This window comes from Notolepis coatsorum (genome assembly GCF_963971535.1).
Source record: "Notolepis coatsorum genome assembly, chromosome: 3".
In the NCBI taxonomy this organism is placed as follows: domain Eukaryota; kingdom Metazoa; phylum Chordata; class Actinopteri; order Aulopiformes; family Paralepididae; genus Notolepis; species Notolepis coatsorum.
Genome location: NC_140167.1, coordinates 11,258,139 through 11,275,557, shown reverse-complemented (window position 1 = coordinate 11,275,557; position 17,419 = coordinate 11,258,139). Strand labels below are relative to the sequence as shown.

General features: G+C 42.1%; 1 protein-coding gene across 1 annotated transcript in view; it reads right to left on the bottom strand.

Moving 5' to 3' along the window:
• The window catches only part of nin (ninein (GSK3B interacting protein)), an 81,491-nt gene that overhangs the window by 63,501 nt on the left and 571 nt on the right, over positions 1-17,419 (bottom strand). The window contains exons 2-3 of the mRNA XM_084311087.1: positions 7,885-8,097; positions 4,106-4,199 (exon numbers count right to left, since the gene is read on the bottom strand). Coding sequence (XP_084167213.1) covers positions 4,106-4,199; positions 7,885-8,076 — 286 coding nt within the window. The 5' untranslated portion in view covers positions 8,077-8,097. The remainder of the gene's footprint in view (positions 1-4,105; positions 4,200-7,884; positions 8,098-17,419) is intronic.

Sequence of the window (17,419 nt, the reverse complement as noted above, 5' to 3'; positions counted from 1 at the left end):
TTTGTATTTTTTTTTTGCTGCTGTGAAGCAGTTTGAGCTGCAATTCAAGATTTTTATTTGTCACATATAGTGATGCACGATATATCGGCCGCTGATATAATATCGGCCAATATATACATGTTTTGGCCTTAAATAGTTTCAAAATATCAGTAATTTCTGAAAATAAGTTACAAAAGTAAAGAAATATGCGTTTTGGAAAATAGCTCTTTATTTGATTATCATAAAAAATGTGTTTTCTATACAGAGATATCGACATCGGTAAATATCGGTATCGGCCAGAACAGCAATATTAATATCGGTTATCAGTATCTGCCACAATTTTCACATCGGTGCATCACTAGTCACATACATACACAAGACATGTAGTGAAATGAAGGTGGCCATGCCCACCTCGATTGTGAAAAAGTACAAATAATAAAATAGAATAGACATGATAAAAAGTAATAAGAATAAAATACAATGCTAAGCTTAAGGTGCTATACAAATAAAGTTTATTATTATATTGTTGACGGCAACAAGGCCCGACAGTTCACAACAGAGACCTATTTGTGGCGACAAGTTCCCTTTTGTTGAGCTAAAAATAACCTGGAGAACTATAGAGGTTAACGGTGTTTCAGAGGCAGACCGTAGGCTCATCATCGGTTCAATCCAATGCAATGATCAGAAGGTTCCCGGTTCAATTCCCGCTCCTCCCAGGCAGCGTGTCCTAGTGTCCTTGAGCAAGACACTTAACCCCCAATTGCTCCCGATGAGCAGGTTGGCACCTTGTGCGGTTGCCTCCACCGTCGGTGTGTGAATGGGTGAACGTGAGGAACAAAATTGGAAAGCTTTGGATAAAGGCGCTATAATAAAATGCACCATTTACCATTATGTGACTTATATTCAACAATGTATGCAATGATGTGACCAAAATGTTGACAATGCAGTACGGTATGTACGCAACTTGTACAGGTTTTAGTCATATTCTAGGTCGGAAAGTATTCCTACACTCTGCAAAAATCCCAAATGGGGGGAAAAAAACAACAGAGAAGCTGATTTTCAACCTTCCCAAAAAGCCCCTATGGAAGAAGTTGCGTTTCTTGGCCTTGTTTTACCCAGAGTGTCTGTTTTGCCTGTGTGTACCGAAGCTTTAATCTCACACCCTTATTTACACTCCTGCTTCTCTGTGTCGTCTCAACGTCAACACAGTCACCCCGCTCGTCTCGTGACGGGGACTAATGGAAGGACTCAGGAAGTTAAATAACACTTAAATAACACTTGTTTTTAGAATAGTAATATTAAGGGCGGCTAGGTGGTGTAGTGGGCAAGGCACTCGCCACCAGTGTGGAGACGCTAGGATTCGCGTGTTCGAATCCAGCTCTCCACATTGTTTTCAGTTTAGCTGGTCGTCCGCAGTAATACACATTGGCCGTATTACGGGGAGGGAAAACTGAAGGGTGGGGATCGAACGTTGTGAACAAGCGACTCCTACAAGTCGGTTGGTGCGCCTGCGCAGTAGAATCAGGAAGTGTCGGGGGCAGCGTGAGCCTCCCACGCGTTACTCCTCGACACTGAGAGATCGAGCTGCGCAGGTGAAAAGATGCGACTGCTGTTACCTCAAGTACCGGAGGGGACTTGTGCTATGTATGACTTAGTCCACATTGCAGCCGGCTTGTGGGAGGCAAGAAACAGCGTTCGTGACAGGAGAGGGTTGAATTGGATGATACGAAATTGGGATGGGAGAAAATATAGAAAAATGGGAGAAAAAGTGAATCAAAAAAGAATAGTAATATTAATAAATGTTATGTTTTTAACCCGAGCGATTCGGCCTGATCCAGGTTGACAGACCCAAACTTCACCTATGGTTTTAGAATAGTAGTATTAATAAATTGGTGTTGTGCCTTGTCTTCCTACCTACAGTGTCTACTATTTCAAGATGGCTTCTCTCTCTAGTTGTTGAGAGAAACAGGACGAGATAAAGATAAGACCAGGCTGCTCGTGTGTTTACCCACTCAGTACAAAAGTACTCGCATGATAAGTTTCCTGCTGAGTTGGTCCCTTGACCAAGGTACTGGCATTACAGCTAGAGTTGGTCTCTTGACCAAGGTACTGGTATTACAACTGGAGTTGGTCCTTTGACCAAGGTACTGGCATTACAGCTAGAGTTGGTCTCTTGACCAAGGTACTGGCATTACAGCTAGAGTTGGTCTCTTGACCAAGGTACTGGTATTACAGCTAGAGTTGGTCTCTTGACCAAGGTACTGGTATTACAGCTAGAGTTGGTCTCTTGACCAAGGTACTGGAGTTAGTCTCTTGACCAAGGTACTGGAGTTAGTCTCTTGACCAAGGTACTGGTATTACAGCTAGAGTTGGTCTCTTGACCAAGGTACTGGAGTTAGTCTCTTGACCAAGGTACTGGAGTTAGTCTCTTGACCAAGGTACTGGTATTACAGCTGGAGTTGGTCCCTTGACCAAGGTACTGGCATTACAACTGGAGTTGGTCCCTTGACCAAGGTACTGGCATTACAACTGGAGTTGGTCCCTTGACCAAGGTACTGGCATTACAACTGGAGTTGGTCCTTTGACCAAGGTACTGGCATTACAACTAGAGTTGGTCCTTTGACCAAGGTACTGGCATTACAACTAGAGTTGGTCCTTTGACCAAGGTACTGGCATTACAACTGGAGTTGGTCCCTTGACCAAGGTACTGGCATTACAACTGGAGTTGGTCCCTTGACCAAGGTACTGGCATTACAACTGGAGTTGGTCCTTTGACCAAGGTACTGGCATTACAACTGGAGTTCGTCCTTTGACCAAGGTACTGGCATTACAACTGGAGTTCGTCCTTTGACCAAGGTACTGGCATTACAACTGGAGTTGGTCCTTTGACCAAGGTACTGGCATTACAACTGGAGTTGGTCCTTTGACCAAGGTACTGGCATTACAACTGGAGTTGGTCCTTTGACCAAGGTACTGGCATTACAACTGGAGTTCGTCCTTTGACCAAGGTACTGGCATTACAACTGGAGTTGGTCCTTTGACCAAGGTACTGGCATTACAACTGGAGTTGGTCCCTTGACTAAGGTACTGGCATTACAACTGGAGTTGGTCCTTTGACCAAGGTACTGGCATTACAATATAGGAGTTGATCCCAGGGCGCCACACTGTGTGGCTGAACCACTCATAAATAAATAGTTAGGCTGGGTCAAAGGCAGAGAATGAATTTCCTCCAAGGGGATTAATAAAGGTTCAACTTAACTTAACTTAAACAAGCGACAGTGGCACAACCGTGACAGTGCAACAGCCGTTGCAGTCAACCAGGCCATGTTCCCATGTGTCAGCACTTTTGGCTCATTGCCTCAGTGTTTAGATTTACGGCTGAGTCAGCACGGTGGCTGTTCCACTAATTCGGCTTGCACAATCACCTCCTCTGCTTGGGGTGACTCTCTGAATGGACGACACCTCCCAAAAGTCCAATAACAATAAAGTTGCTCTCCGCATGAGTCCTGGACGTTAATGATCCCACGTGATCCAATGTTCCTGCTCCGTAATTCAGGTCTAAGATTGACACGGCAGGCGTGGTTCTATACTATATTATACACTTGTATTTTGCGTCGCATTCAGGATTCTATTCAAACTCGCTCAAATGACGTGCTTGTGCTTAAGGTTCCCGAGCTTGTTCTAATTTAGGAACAACCGCTTTCTCTTTCCGTGCTCTGTACTCTTGGAACGCCCATCACTGCACTTTAAAGTTTGATATAAATTGGACAGTTTATAGCTTTCATTAATAACCATTATATGTCATTCTGTAAATGCTTTTAGTCTGCTTTTCCCGTTTCTCGTTTCCCGTTTCCATGTTATTTTAACATGATTTTATGGTGCAGATTACTTGTTTTTATGTTTGTGTTGTTCTATCGCTTTTAATTGTAAACTCAGCGGCACTGTAAACGAGGGAAACCTCAGTGTCCCTCGAGTTTAAATAAAGGTTGATTATTCAACACATGATGAAACCTTTTACTTTTTTTGTGTGCGTTTGTATTTTTTATGTTTGGACCCCAGGAAGAGTACACTGTGGTGTAGACTAATGGGGATCCACAATAAAACAATAAAACAATAAAAACCTTACCAGGTTTAGGCAAAGTCTCCTCCTCTGCTTGGGGTGTTTCAACAGTCGATGACAAAACCAGAATCAGTGCATGCTTGAACTGGTCAAAGTCAACCTGTAACAACGACAACAAAAAAAACAACAACAACAACAACAAAAGATCATTCAAGTGCCATATAGTCTTTCAGGATACATGCATCAGTGGATTACGCCTACATAATTCTAATACAGCGGGCTATGTCTGGTATGCCAGCAAAACAGCAAAGCATTACCGAGATGAAAAAAAGGACGGCTAATGAAATTCCTGAGATTTGATGCAATCCCCCTGGACGCTGGGTGGAGGCTGGAGGTCCCTGGCCGTCTGGAGGAGGGGTATTTGGGAGGGAAGAGGGGAGGTCACACTCCTCAGGAAGCAACAGCTGCTCAGCCTGAATATGGAGATTTCCTTTGTGTTCCGATGAGGCTCGCGGCTGCTGCCGGCCGAGGGGGGGGTTTCCTGTTTGACTTTTTGTTGGACGCGATGGACAGACAAGCTCATCAGATCGCTGCCTCTCTGCTAACATGTCGTCGTCCCCCCCCCCCCCCTCCCGCATCCGTTTAGATGTCTTGGGTAACATGGGTAAATGGTCCTTTAAGTACAGTGGAGCTTTGAACTTCCCTTGACCAGTAAGAGCATCAGCAGTCGCCATTGTTTTTTAAGAAAAAGGTAAAAATCTGGCTATTAGAAAATGTATAGCATATTGTATTTTTATCTCTGGTAGATATATATATATATTTTTTTTTATGCAATGCAAATTGTTTAGTTCTTAAGATGATTTCCCACGTACCTATGTCTGTTCTTTGTGATACTATACCTGTCATGTTTGTGCCAGACCAAGGACCACAATGGAAACAAGTCTGACTTTATTGTGTTTTATCCTTGACGTGTATTGTTACAATCGTCTAATAAATCAAATCAAAATCATCTCCCCCTGTGGAGGCCAAATTAGAGACAATAGCCAGCCAGCCTCTCCTCCATAGATGTTTTATTTGATTCATTTATAAAAAAAAATATTTCTTGGGCGGCTACGTGGCGTAGTGGGCAAGGCGCTCGCCACGAAATCTGGAGACGCTGGGCTTGCCTGTTCGAGCCCAGCGCTCCACATTTGCTTTCAGTTTAGCTGGTCGTCCGTACTAATACAATTTGGCCGTATTACGGGGAGGGAAACTGATGGGTGGGGATCGGGCGTTGTGGACAGCGACTCCTACAGGTCGGTTGGTGCGCCTGCGCAGTAGAATCAGGAAGTGTCGGGGGCAGCGTGAGCCTCCCACGCGTTACTCCTCGCCACTGAGAGATCGAGCTGCGCAGGTGAAAAGATGCGACTGCTGTTACCTCAAGTACCGGAGGGGACTTGTGCTATGTATGACTTAGTCCACATTGCAGCCGGCTTGTGGGAGGCAAGAAACAGCGTTCGTGACAGGGGAGGGTTGAATTGGATGATACGAAATTGGGATGGGAGAAAATATAGAAAATGGGAGAAAAAGTGGATAAAAAAAATATAAAATTATTTCTTTTATTACTGTAAAGAAATCAACAAAAAGATAATTGAAAAAAAACTCTCCGATGCAAGGTAATCAATTTTGACTTTGAGTCCATGTTTCTATTGAAGAGAAGAGAGGATGCATGGGCTACACATTACAAAAGACTCAGCAGAGGTACAGAGCTACTTATACACCTGCAAATAACCCTTAGCTCTGTATGATAGCATGTACAATAATGCTGTATATACAGTACATATATATTTATTCTCACCACATATACCCATCCACACCTGTCCGTATTTACCTGACATAGTCCTTTTACATATCTGTAGATACTATACTGTATATATCCTACTATTACTAGTTACTTGCTGGACGGTATGACTTACTACAATACTGTCTTTACACCTGTATCACTGCACATATTAATACTACAACTCTGATCATACATCTGATTAGCACTACACCCAGTAATAAAAATAAAATGTATTGCCTGAAATTTGCCGATAGTCGACGGATATTCGACTACCCCCCCAAATGCAAAAAAAAAAATTATAATAATTAAAATATATATTTTTTTATCATTCCATTTGGGCTGTGGGGGGTGCTTAATGTCTGAAGGAGTCGACTGAAGGCTTCTTGTCCTCTGCGAAAGCATGCAATTGGTCCACTGATGGATACATCTTGATATTTGTCTAGTCTGGTGTGTTCATTAGATGGGTGAAATCCTCTTTCAGTGCCTCTGTGCCCGTTTCTTAGGCAGTTAGCCTCTGGTATGCGCACCATTAGCGCTAGCCACGCTTCTAGGCCTCTTTGCTTTTGGAAAGAATGATAAAAAAGAAAAGATCGACTATTCGACTAATCGGGGTCAGCCATACTAATTTGTATATATTTTTTACCCAGTTTCATATCCTGTACATTGTATATATTGCCGTTGTACTTTACGGTTACATTTGCACTCTGGTTGGATGCCTCATTGTACTGTACTTGTGTTGTATGATGACAACAATACATTTGAATCTAATCCAATGAACCTCGAAAGCTAAAACCATCCTCGTGGCTTTGCGAGTGGGGGGACGTTTCTACGCGGAGCACCCTCAAAAACCAACGCACTTAAGTTGTGAATGGTGATGATTAGCTGGCTTGGTTGTCCTGACAACAGACACCTGGGATGATGATGAGGGGACGCACGGGGCACGATTTCTCTCCTCAACAAGACGAGGCTAACAAAGACCTGGAGGCACACAAAGGACCGGACCGCTGGCCAGCGCTGCCAAATCATTCAAGAGGAGAGAGAGAGGAGCCTGCAGGCGCTGTGCGAACGAGAGAGATTTAACGAAGCCACTGGTGACTCTAGTATCAAACGGGGAAAATGGCAACAGGGTAATAAACAGAGAGCAACTTTTTGTTATTGTTAAATTTGTCGGTTCAAGCTGAACGGCCCATAAAGCTATAGAGATTCTCCCCTCTGTTGCAGTTTAAGACCTTGATCTCCAACCTTTGTCAAACAAGTGATTTTTTTAATTGATCGTTATCCTTACTCGTCTTATTGTTATGCTTTTATATGTCTTTTTTTGGCCTAACTCTGTATGTACACTCAACGTGACTGTAAATGAGGGAAACCTAAATAAAGGTTTGAAATGAAAACGATCGATTTTCAGGTGAGTTACCCCCCTGAGGGTTGCAGAGCCGGGGGCTTACTAGGGGTGGGGGAAAAAAATCGATAAGTAGTAGTATTGCGATACTTTGCGTGGCGATACTGTATCGATACAGGGACGCCAACGCCAAGTATCGATATTTAATTATTCAGTAAAAAAAATTAAAAAAAAAATGTATAAGGAAGTTGCATTGTTCATTTCAATACCTGTAATAGTACAGTAGTCCACACACACACACACACACACGTGCATTCAGTTAAGTTGGAATATGACTGTAATACAAACAGTTCAGTTTGTCAGGTACATGCAACACAGATTACAGTGTTGACATCTGTCTGCTTGAGAAAATACCATGTTCTGCAATAAAAATGATTGAAGTGAGATGAACAGATTGATCTTTATTTTATTAGATAAAACATGTTGACAAAGTTTTACTTTGCAGTTGAAAAAAGGTAATAAATTAAATTTGATAAAAAAATTAAAAAAAGATTTAATTCTTTTCATTTTATATATTTTTTTGTGGTGTATTTAGTATCGCGATACTATCGTATCGTGACGCACGTATCGCGATAGTATCGTATCGTGAGGTCTCTGGCGATTCCCCACCCCTATAGGGCTTACCCTGCCGGTGAGGTGGTCCTGGTCCAGCAGCAGGCGGTGGAGGAGAGCGGGGGTGGCGTCCCCGAGCTGCAGGGACTGGCAGAGGTCCGACAGCTCCTCCGGGCTCAGAGACCCCGAGGCGCTGGCGTCGAAACTGTGAAACACTTCCCTCAGGCGCTCTTCGTACTGGTCCTGCTCTTGGCCGTCATCCATCCCACAGGACAGGACCCTGCCCTGAACGACACACACAAAACACAAACACACCAAAGAAGAGTGAGAACAGCAACAAGGGCCTATTTTCAACACGGAAGGGTCGCAGAACAAAGCGAGGCACTCACAAGAAGGGTGGAAACGTCCATTTCGAGAACGTCGGTTCCTATAAGAGCTCCTTCATCTGCGACCGCCGCGGAGAGTTTGATCTACCGTCGCCGCGCTGCATCGCGGTCATTTGTGGCAGGGGGAGAGGCTTGGCTTTGGCTAATCCACTTAGCCCTATTAACATTATTAGAGAGTCAGGTAGATAGGATAGACGCAGCCAGGCTTGTTGGCACCGACTACGGCGCCCAGTAACTCTCAAGCTCGGGGGCCTTCCTTCATAACAGTAACAACGTGCCACTTGTTGCGCACAAGAAGAGGCTACCGTTTGGTGAAGCCCGTTTGCTCATAGCTCAGTCATCTCCAAATAGTGTAAACAAAAGAAAAGGGAGTACAATTATTTGACTCTGTGAGGGATCATGGTTGCGGAGGTAATAGCCTAAAGTGGAATGATGTTACTAACCACAAACGAACAAAAGGGATGGGTACCTTTCACATTTGACACCTGTGAATCGATACCGGTACCCAACGGTACCTTTTTTCTGTACTTTAGTCTCAAGAAATTTTATTTACCTACCTCAGTCATGAAAAAAAAATATCCAAACTTCAAATAACTACAATTTCGAACAGTTTTCGGCTTGCCATTGCTCCGACTGCTTTGTTGTTGAATCAAGTCAAATCCTAGGTAAGCATATATTGTGCGTGTGAACGTTGACATGAAAATAAAAAAGGTAAAAAAAAAAAAAAAAAAAATGTAAAAGAATATATATATATATTTCTTTTTTATTTAAATTTTTTTTTGGTATCTCACTTGAATCGATACTCTGTAGTACCGACGTGTTTTGGTTCGGTACCTCAAAAGTACCGAATTCGGTACCCATCCCTTGCAGCTTCATCTATCAACCACGGTGCATGAACCGGGAACAACCAGTGAGTGAGGGAAACAAATTCAGCAACTCTTGGTGGATGTTCTAAAAATAACGTTCTTCAGAGATGATGAACGCACGTTGCTGAAATGCGTCGGTTCTAATTATATGAATAAAGAACATATTTTTAGGGCATCCATTGGCCTCCAAGAGTTGCAGAATCCATCTCCCTTACTAACCACAAGCAAGCAACACATGGAATGTGGAATTCCCGGAGCGAAGGCTACGGAGAGAAGCGGCGAAGACCAAGGACAAAGAGGAAAGAACGGCCCTGAAACGAGTAGAACACGCAGTCCACTAAAAAAACACAAATAAATAAACAGCTTGGACACTGCAGGGCTCCAATTAGGGCTGGGCGATATGACCAACAATTTTATCACGATATGTCACGATAAAGATTTTCATATCGTTCGATATCGATAATTATCTATATTTTTATTAGTATATTTAGATAATTATCGTTATCGTTTTTATCGCCCGGCCCTAGCTCCAATCTGCACTTACTCATGGCACTCAGCACTAGTGTAACGTTTCCAGCAGCACCTGCCCTTCATCAGACAAATCGTGACCAAGCTAAGGCTATCAACAAAGCCTTGCGCTAAGAGTCACAGACAGCATTAATTACAAATTAAGACATGGACATTGGGCAAGGTTTTTCTCTCTCTCTCTCCATGGAATTAGTCAGTGGTAGGGGATGAATGTGTGATGAGGAGTAAGGTGGTTTACTGTACAAGTCGCATAGATGTTTGTTACAATAGTGGTTTTTAAAGCTCAGTCTTTCTTTAAAGATCCATCGGGAGCCACTGGTGAGTCCCAGCTCGGTCCCAGCTTTTAGCCAGGTGGGAGTTAAATTAAAATTTGAATAATAATTAAAATGTTGAATGGTAGTTACAGGCCAATCCCAATACCCCCCCGCCTTGGCCCTACCACTTGGCTCTACCCCTCTGCTTTGCGTGTGGCCGCGTAGTGTAGGGTGTCCCCGATTCTTTTGTGGGTCTAGAAGAGGAAGTGGTCACGTAGCCCTCCAACTGGAGTGTTTTCAGATGCCGACTCCAGACGGGTGGGTAGAACGGTTTCGGTTTCCCTTTGAGGAAATACACAAAGATGATGATGACTATTTCCACTGCTCCAAATCAAGAGACAATTTATGTTTTAAGTATCTTTTGACGGTGGACACGATGGTTATGTCAGTTTAACGATCAAATACGACGAAACTACTCAACCGAGCAGTAACGTTTATCACTCTGGGTTCATTTTGAACTGAATTGTGTGACCTTTTCTCTCCAGACGCACAGTGCTGCAAAGATTTCAGTTCCACTACATTTCAGTTCAAATTAAAAAATGTATATGCTGTAAATAAAGTGCTGTGTTTAATATATGCAATAAATACGTAAGCTTATCATTATTATATGTAACGTTTCTAGGCCCTGCAAAAAAACAAATAGCCTAAGCCGAAACATACTTGTTGTCACTACAGAAATATTATCATTATTTACTATATTTTACTACCGACCGATGAAACTAGGAGTGTCCCATTTCCTAGGTAAAGATTTCAAAACAAAGGCCCTTGTAGCTTGGTTTTGAAGGGCCACTACCCAGACGAGGGCACTCCAGAACGAGGGGTAGGGCCAAGGAAAGGGAATTGGGATTGGGCCTTGGTCAGAGAATAGGCTGACCTTAAGCTTACCGACTGGAAATAGAAAGGTAACATGGGTTCAGGGAGTTAAGAAGATATTTCTGAGCCCTTAAAGGAGCTGTAAGTGGTATTGTGTTTGTTAAAATAAGTTGCTTGTTGACATAATAGCTCTACTGTACATTCCAACATGGGTCTCCCAATCCCTCTGCTCTGCAGTAAACAGGAAATACATTGTCTGGTATCTCGTTCCCACTTTATCCAGTCAGGAGAGAGAACTCTTTGAAGTAAGTCAAATAATCTGCTAGCACATTTGTCTCTGCAAGATTTCTTGAAATAAGTAAGAATATCTAGGGTTCTCTCTCCTGATTGGATCAAGTGGGAATGGGATACCATACCATACCAGAAAATGTATTTCCTGTTTACTGCAGAGCGGAGGGACTGAGAGACCCATGTTACTGACCAGACACTATATCAGTGATGGCTGTCGGAATGTAGAGCTATTTAACACTTATTTTTATAGAAAATACCACGTACAGCACTTATAAAAGGCTATATTATTTTACTGCCCTCCGAAAACATTAGTCTCCAAAGTAATTTTACACAGTCTGTATAATAATGGTATTTATTAATTCATTGAACCTTCAATTCTTAAAAATAAATAATAAAAGTAAATACATTGAGGGGGTGGGCTCTCATTCTAAATGTTGCAGAGATTACAATAGGCAATAATAATAAAATATAATACAAATAAAATGAGGCAACAATAAAAGCATAATAAAAACAATAAGATATAAGCAGAATCCTTTAAGAAAATCTGTTAAAACAGTTCCATAATGAAGCAGGGAGGTTTGAGATCAGGGCCTTAAACTGCCCATAGCTTGTAAGAGAATCGATTTTCAGTATGTCTTGAAGATATTTCCAAGAAGTTGGTGCACTACAACAAAAGGCTGACGTTGCAAGTTCAGAACACGCTCAGGGACCTTAAGCTGTAAGCCAGTCATTTGAGCGGCTCAGATAGGGCCCAAAGTTACAATCTGCCTCTGGCATCATTGCAATAAAGCGGTAGCTTTCCGATAATGGCCTCATAGATAAACAAACACCAATGATGACCATTATACCTCTCTGCCAGAGAAGAGCAACCCGGCGCCTTATCATAGAGGACACAGTGGGGGGAACCATAGCCATCACCAGTCATAAATCTGAGAGCAGTGTCAGAGCGAAACTGCGTCAATAACAATCCTTCTTCTACTAAACATATAGGGAAGCTGGTGCTGTTTCTGTAGAAGAAGCCTTGTTACATGAAGTTTAAAGATGCACTAACTAAGATTTTTAGTTTATTTGAAATGAGGACTGTGTGGACTCAACCACACACAGGTTTGTAGAATAAACATTTAGTGTTCGAGTCAACAAGGGCCATTGCTGGACCGTGTCGAATGAGGACCATGTAGATAGACTCACTCAACCACTAAATTATGCGTTTTATTCCATGAAGTTGTGTGTGTGGGGTTGGGTTTACATGGACCTCACTTCAAATTAGGGCTGGGTGTATAGTATACCGAATATTTCTTAAGTTTATCTAAAAAAACATCCCTTGCAGCAAAATAATTGGAATAAAATTTGATAAAAATATATCCTTTTCAATGAAAAAGCACCATGACACTTGTATTACAAGAGAAAGTACTCAAATAGTGCACAATCACTGCACTTTGCACTGGAAGAACCAAATAGAGTCAACTATAATATTGTAGATGATCATATTTTGACACGACCACCACCCAAACTATCAAAATCTTAAATGATGTGCATCTTTAACTTTGCTTTAAAAATCTATGTAAAATCCATTCATAAAGATTTGATATTGATCAAAATCAGTTTTGAAATCAAGATTTCAAAGAAATCAAAGTGTCATCATGGCAGACCAACTTTAGATGAGTGTCTTCTTAAACTTCCATGTTGATTTATTATCTCTTTTTTAATTTTTGTTAATTTTAAGGAGTCATCCGATTCTCGTATAGTTCTCAGAATCAGAGCGCTGAGCCACGGATCCCTTGCATTTCATTAAATTATAGCAGCTGAAAAAATACACAGATGCAGAATAGTGATAATGCGTTTAGAGGACAGGGGCCATTGTCTGCGCTGAATGGGGACCCCGAGTGTGGGTCGCAGGGGACACCTGGCTGAAAGCAGGCCCCGAGTGCCTGATGATGTGACGGACACAAAGAGCAGCTGGAAATGTAGGGGTGCAAGATGGGTGCTTTCAGTAGTGATATACAAGACTTGCAGAAAGAAACGCACGCGTGCGACAATACTTTATGATGATGACGTTTTATCAGTTCGGAAAAGGTCCATGTGTGGTGGATCTAACTGACACATAGCCTATATACTTCCCTGCGGAAGCTAACCGTGCAGTGACCACGCAAACAGTGAAACTGAGAGAAATGGCTTTAAAGTTCTTTGACTAACGGTGATTTTGGAGTTACTGCAATTCTTTACACCATTTTCTCAAAAAACAGAGCAAGATTGAACTCTGAAACTTTGTCACAAGATAAAACCGATATTGAGTACGGTACGGTACACACTGAAACTTGTTCGGTTCGGTACGGATACGTGTACCTTTACACCCCTACCAGAGACAGTGGACAGACTTGTCTTTCTTGCCTGCAACTTAAAGTAATGGCTTTGCTTGTCCAAATGACAATACTGACCAAATTGAGATTTATTTTTCTCTTGTCCATTTATTTTGTTTGCTTTTTAATGTAAAATACAGTTTGAAACTGTCTGTACACAGTAGGCTATGTGTGCTAGCAGAACTAGACTCCAGTCACGAGTCACAGTGCACATGTGCTGTGGTTTGTCCACCAAAAAAGCGCCAAGAGATAGAAAAGAAACTAGCAGAGCCAGAACTGTTCAACTCCCCTGGTGCCACAGCCAGCAGAGAAGCCTGTTTACTTTCGCTTTCAAACCAGCTGCAGCCTGAGAACTGGAGTGTGTGAGGGGCTGTAACACTAAAGATGGCGGCAAAGACAAAGAATTGCTGCAAAATAAACATACATCTTTTGTTTAAAAAAAAATATATATAACAATATCGATAATTATAGATATCACGTGATATGATATTGTTATCGATATCGTTATCGCAATATCATTTTTGGCCATATCGCCCAGCCCTACAAGTGGTTATAGTGTAACAGAGTATTTTCTGTTTCCCAAATAATAGATTCTTATCAAACTGGTGAACTACACGCCTGTAGCCCCTAAAGCTGCTAAAATACACATTTTGTTCACCGTTTTGTTTCTAGAAGTAGAGCAGGTTGGAAACCCTAAGTATTACTCTCCCCAAAACCAAGACTTCTCACCAAGCAGAAACAATTTATGAGTAACGCAGTCGCATACCTACTCCCATTATGGGCGGTAAGTGTGTACACAAAGTTAAAACACAGATATACACATTCTCTCCTCAAGTAGATAATGTTTTTTTTTACATGTATTAACTCTAGAATTGCCACAGTTATCTACAATAGCAACGATAAAGACGTGCGAACCACATATTATTATAATAATTCATCCAGTATTTTGGTTAATCAGTGTTTACTAATCGTATATTATCGTTTTTTTTTTGTTCCAAGTGTTATTTTTGATTACATCACTAACAAAATAATAAAAGAAAAAAAGACTCATTTAATCAGATTAATCACTTTATTCAAATTGAGGATTTAGTTTGAGGACATAAAAAAAAAAGATATATATATTTTTTTAATTTTAGTATTTTTTTATTAAAAACGAAGGTTCGAACGTCTGTTCGAAGAACCCTGACGAAGTTTGAATCCCAAAAACAGGCTTCGGGGACACAAACATTATATTATTCAAATTCTAGAACATTTAATGTTTTAGAATGTTCTAGAACAAATGTTCTGTTCTATATATATTCAACAATTCTCCCAAGATCTCATTGTACATCCAGGGACGTGGCAAGTGGGGGTGCGGCGGGGGCTGCAGCACCCCCTGCTGGCGGGGAGTGTAACTGCAAGGTTGTTTTGGCTTTTATTCCATTGTAACCAAGGCTACTCAATGTCACAGAGCGGAGCGGCACTGCAGATTTACCCTACTCTTGGAATTCATTGCCAGATCCTCATAGGGGCGCTGTCTCGATAATGCAGTGTTATTAAAGCAGCGTGTAGCTGACGCATGAACCGGTTGGGATTCGAATAGACGCGGCCTGGAAGCGTCAACGCGGAACTGGAAATCCGTTGGTAAAAAAATAGACGCAGCCTGGAATAGTTTTGGGACGCTGAATTCGCAGTAAAGGAATATATTTGCGGTTTCCCTGGCGTGAACAAGCCAGCAGAACTATCCGAGCCCCCGGGAGGGTGGTCGAAGACCTTTTGCATGTCGGCGATCATGTATGCAGAGAACGAATTGCAGAGGGAGGACTGATTGAAGTGGAGAGCTGCCTGTCGCCCATTCTAACGCAGGACCCTTGAGCAGATCCGACAGGTAAGCGATTTTAGATCACTTTGGAAGTGTGTGGCTGTTGACCGAATACTAGTGAACATTGAAAAATAAAGGCACGACATTTAGAGACGTCCCCGTCGTAGCGTTCTGGTACGAGGGCGCAACAGGTGGGGTAGGCTGGGCTGTGATGTATGCATCAAAACGGTTACATTGTTTGTCTCGCACGCTCCGCAGAGCTGAGCGTGAGAGCGCGGAGTTGGGCAGTGGTCTCCTCTAGTGAACGAGAGTGTTGGTTTACCAGAGTGGTAAACCTATATACGTTATTATATCACTTATCTCAGCACCCCTGTGTGCATCTTGAGACAGGATAGATAGACTGTCTATCCTACAACACAGACTGAAACCTGCATTTCTCAACCAAGGTGCCTTGCCTACCGTTTAGCTGTGGAAAGGTGAGTGTCCACAACGGCTAGCTAGCTGTTCTACTTGAATACTGAATGTTAATATTGAATCAGACAATATTGAATACTGAATGTTAATATCAGACCATATTGAATACTGAATGTTAATTCAGGTTGACAATTGACATCATTTGACAGTTGACAGGGGGCTGGAAAGTTGATTTAAAGGGGACATGCATTATAAATGCCTTTTTTCTGTGTTTAGCATGGTTTTATAGTAATACAGGTTAGTATCAATGGGTCTGTGTCTCTAATTACCATATTGACTCATCAGTCTAGTCTCGAGTTCACAAGATCTTCCGTCACTCAACTAAACTGTTCTGATTTGACGGTTTCTGTGACGTCGACATAGCATTGATCTGCAGTAACGCCCCCTCTATGGTTGTAGTGCAGTGTAACCTGACACTTCCTCAAACGGGTTTTCACAGGCAGAGAACGAGAGAGAGAGAGAGAGAGAGAGGGACGGCGGGAGGGACTGCAGAAGTGTGTGTAATGTGTGTGCACCATCTCTCTCCCTCGTCGGGGACACACACATACACAAACTTGACTGCGTGTGTGTCGGGACGTAGGCATAGTGTAACCCGACACTTCCTCAAACGGGGTTTGACAGGCAGAGAACTAGCGAGGAGAGGGAGGGAGAGAGATAGATAGATAGAAAGAGAGAGAGAGGGACGGCGGGAGGGACTGCAGAAGTGTGTGTAATGTCACGAAAATGTGAATCTCTCTCTCCCTCTCCCTCTCTTTCTCTCGAACGCAGTGAGCGCTCCGTAATATGATCATGATCATTATGATCGACTGGAATAAAAAATAATAATAATAGGTTTACTACATACTGTAGTTGTCTCCTTAATACTGTAGTTGTTCATTAATGTTAACTAAATGTCATAAGTGAATTATATAGAAACAACTCACCAAAATTGACTATTGCACAACTGATTTGACAAAAAAAATCCACCTGATTTGACAAAAAAAAATCCACCAAGGGGGGAGACCCTCCCTTGCCTAACCATGGCATTTAGTGAAATGATGCTACTGCTCTAGGGGCTGAGCCCCCCTAAAGGTCTGAGGCTAGAACCGCCCCTGCCCCTGGGCAAAAAAGGTGATTGGGCCTTAACAAAATGAAATAAATAAGTAAATGAATTAAAAAAAAATAACGAAATATTCTACTGTTGTCACTTTGATTATTTAATTTTTTTTAAGGTGACTAGACAATTGACCTAGTAGTAGTGGTCCTCCGGTGTAGCGACCACCTCAGTCAGTGGCTACCTACCACGGCTGTGGATTGACAGCTGTCGCTCGAGAATCAGACCAGTTGGTCGAGAGACAATCCTGACACCTGCAGCCCTCCCAGAAGTCACTTAAAAGCATGTTGCGATCTTTACAATCCATAACAGATATCAGACCACACAACAAATATGTAAGCATGTAAAAACGTCACCACTTGTGGAGAAAAAAAGAAAACAAAATCAAAGTGCATTACACAATCACAGACTATACACTGTGATACATAGTTGATAGACATAGCCATCCATACATGATAACAACACGTCTGCACACATAGCAGCATATCACTGGTTGCAGGCTCAAATAAAAACTACGAATGTCATGGTCATTGCCGTCAAGGTTATTTGGGCAACAACCTTGTAATAAATAATCCACTATAAAAAGGGACAAGTGGTGCACATCATCAATCTCCTTCAAAAGAACCCAAACGACAATCAAAGAGAAGAACTCCAAATATAAACTCAATAATTAATTCACTGCCG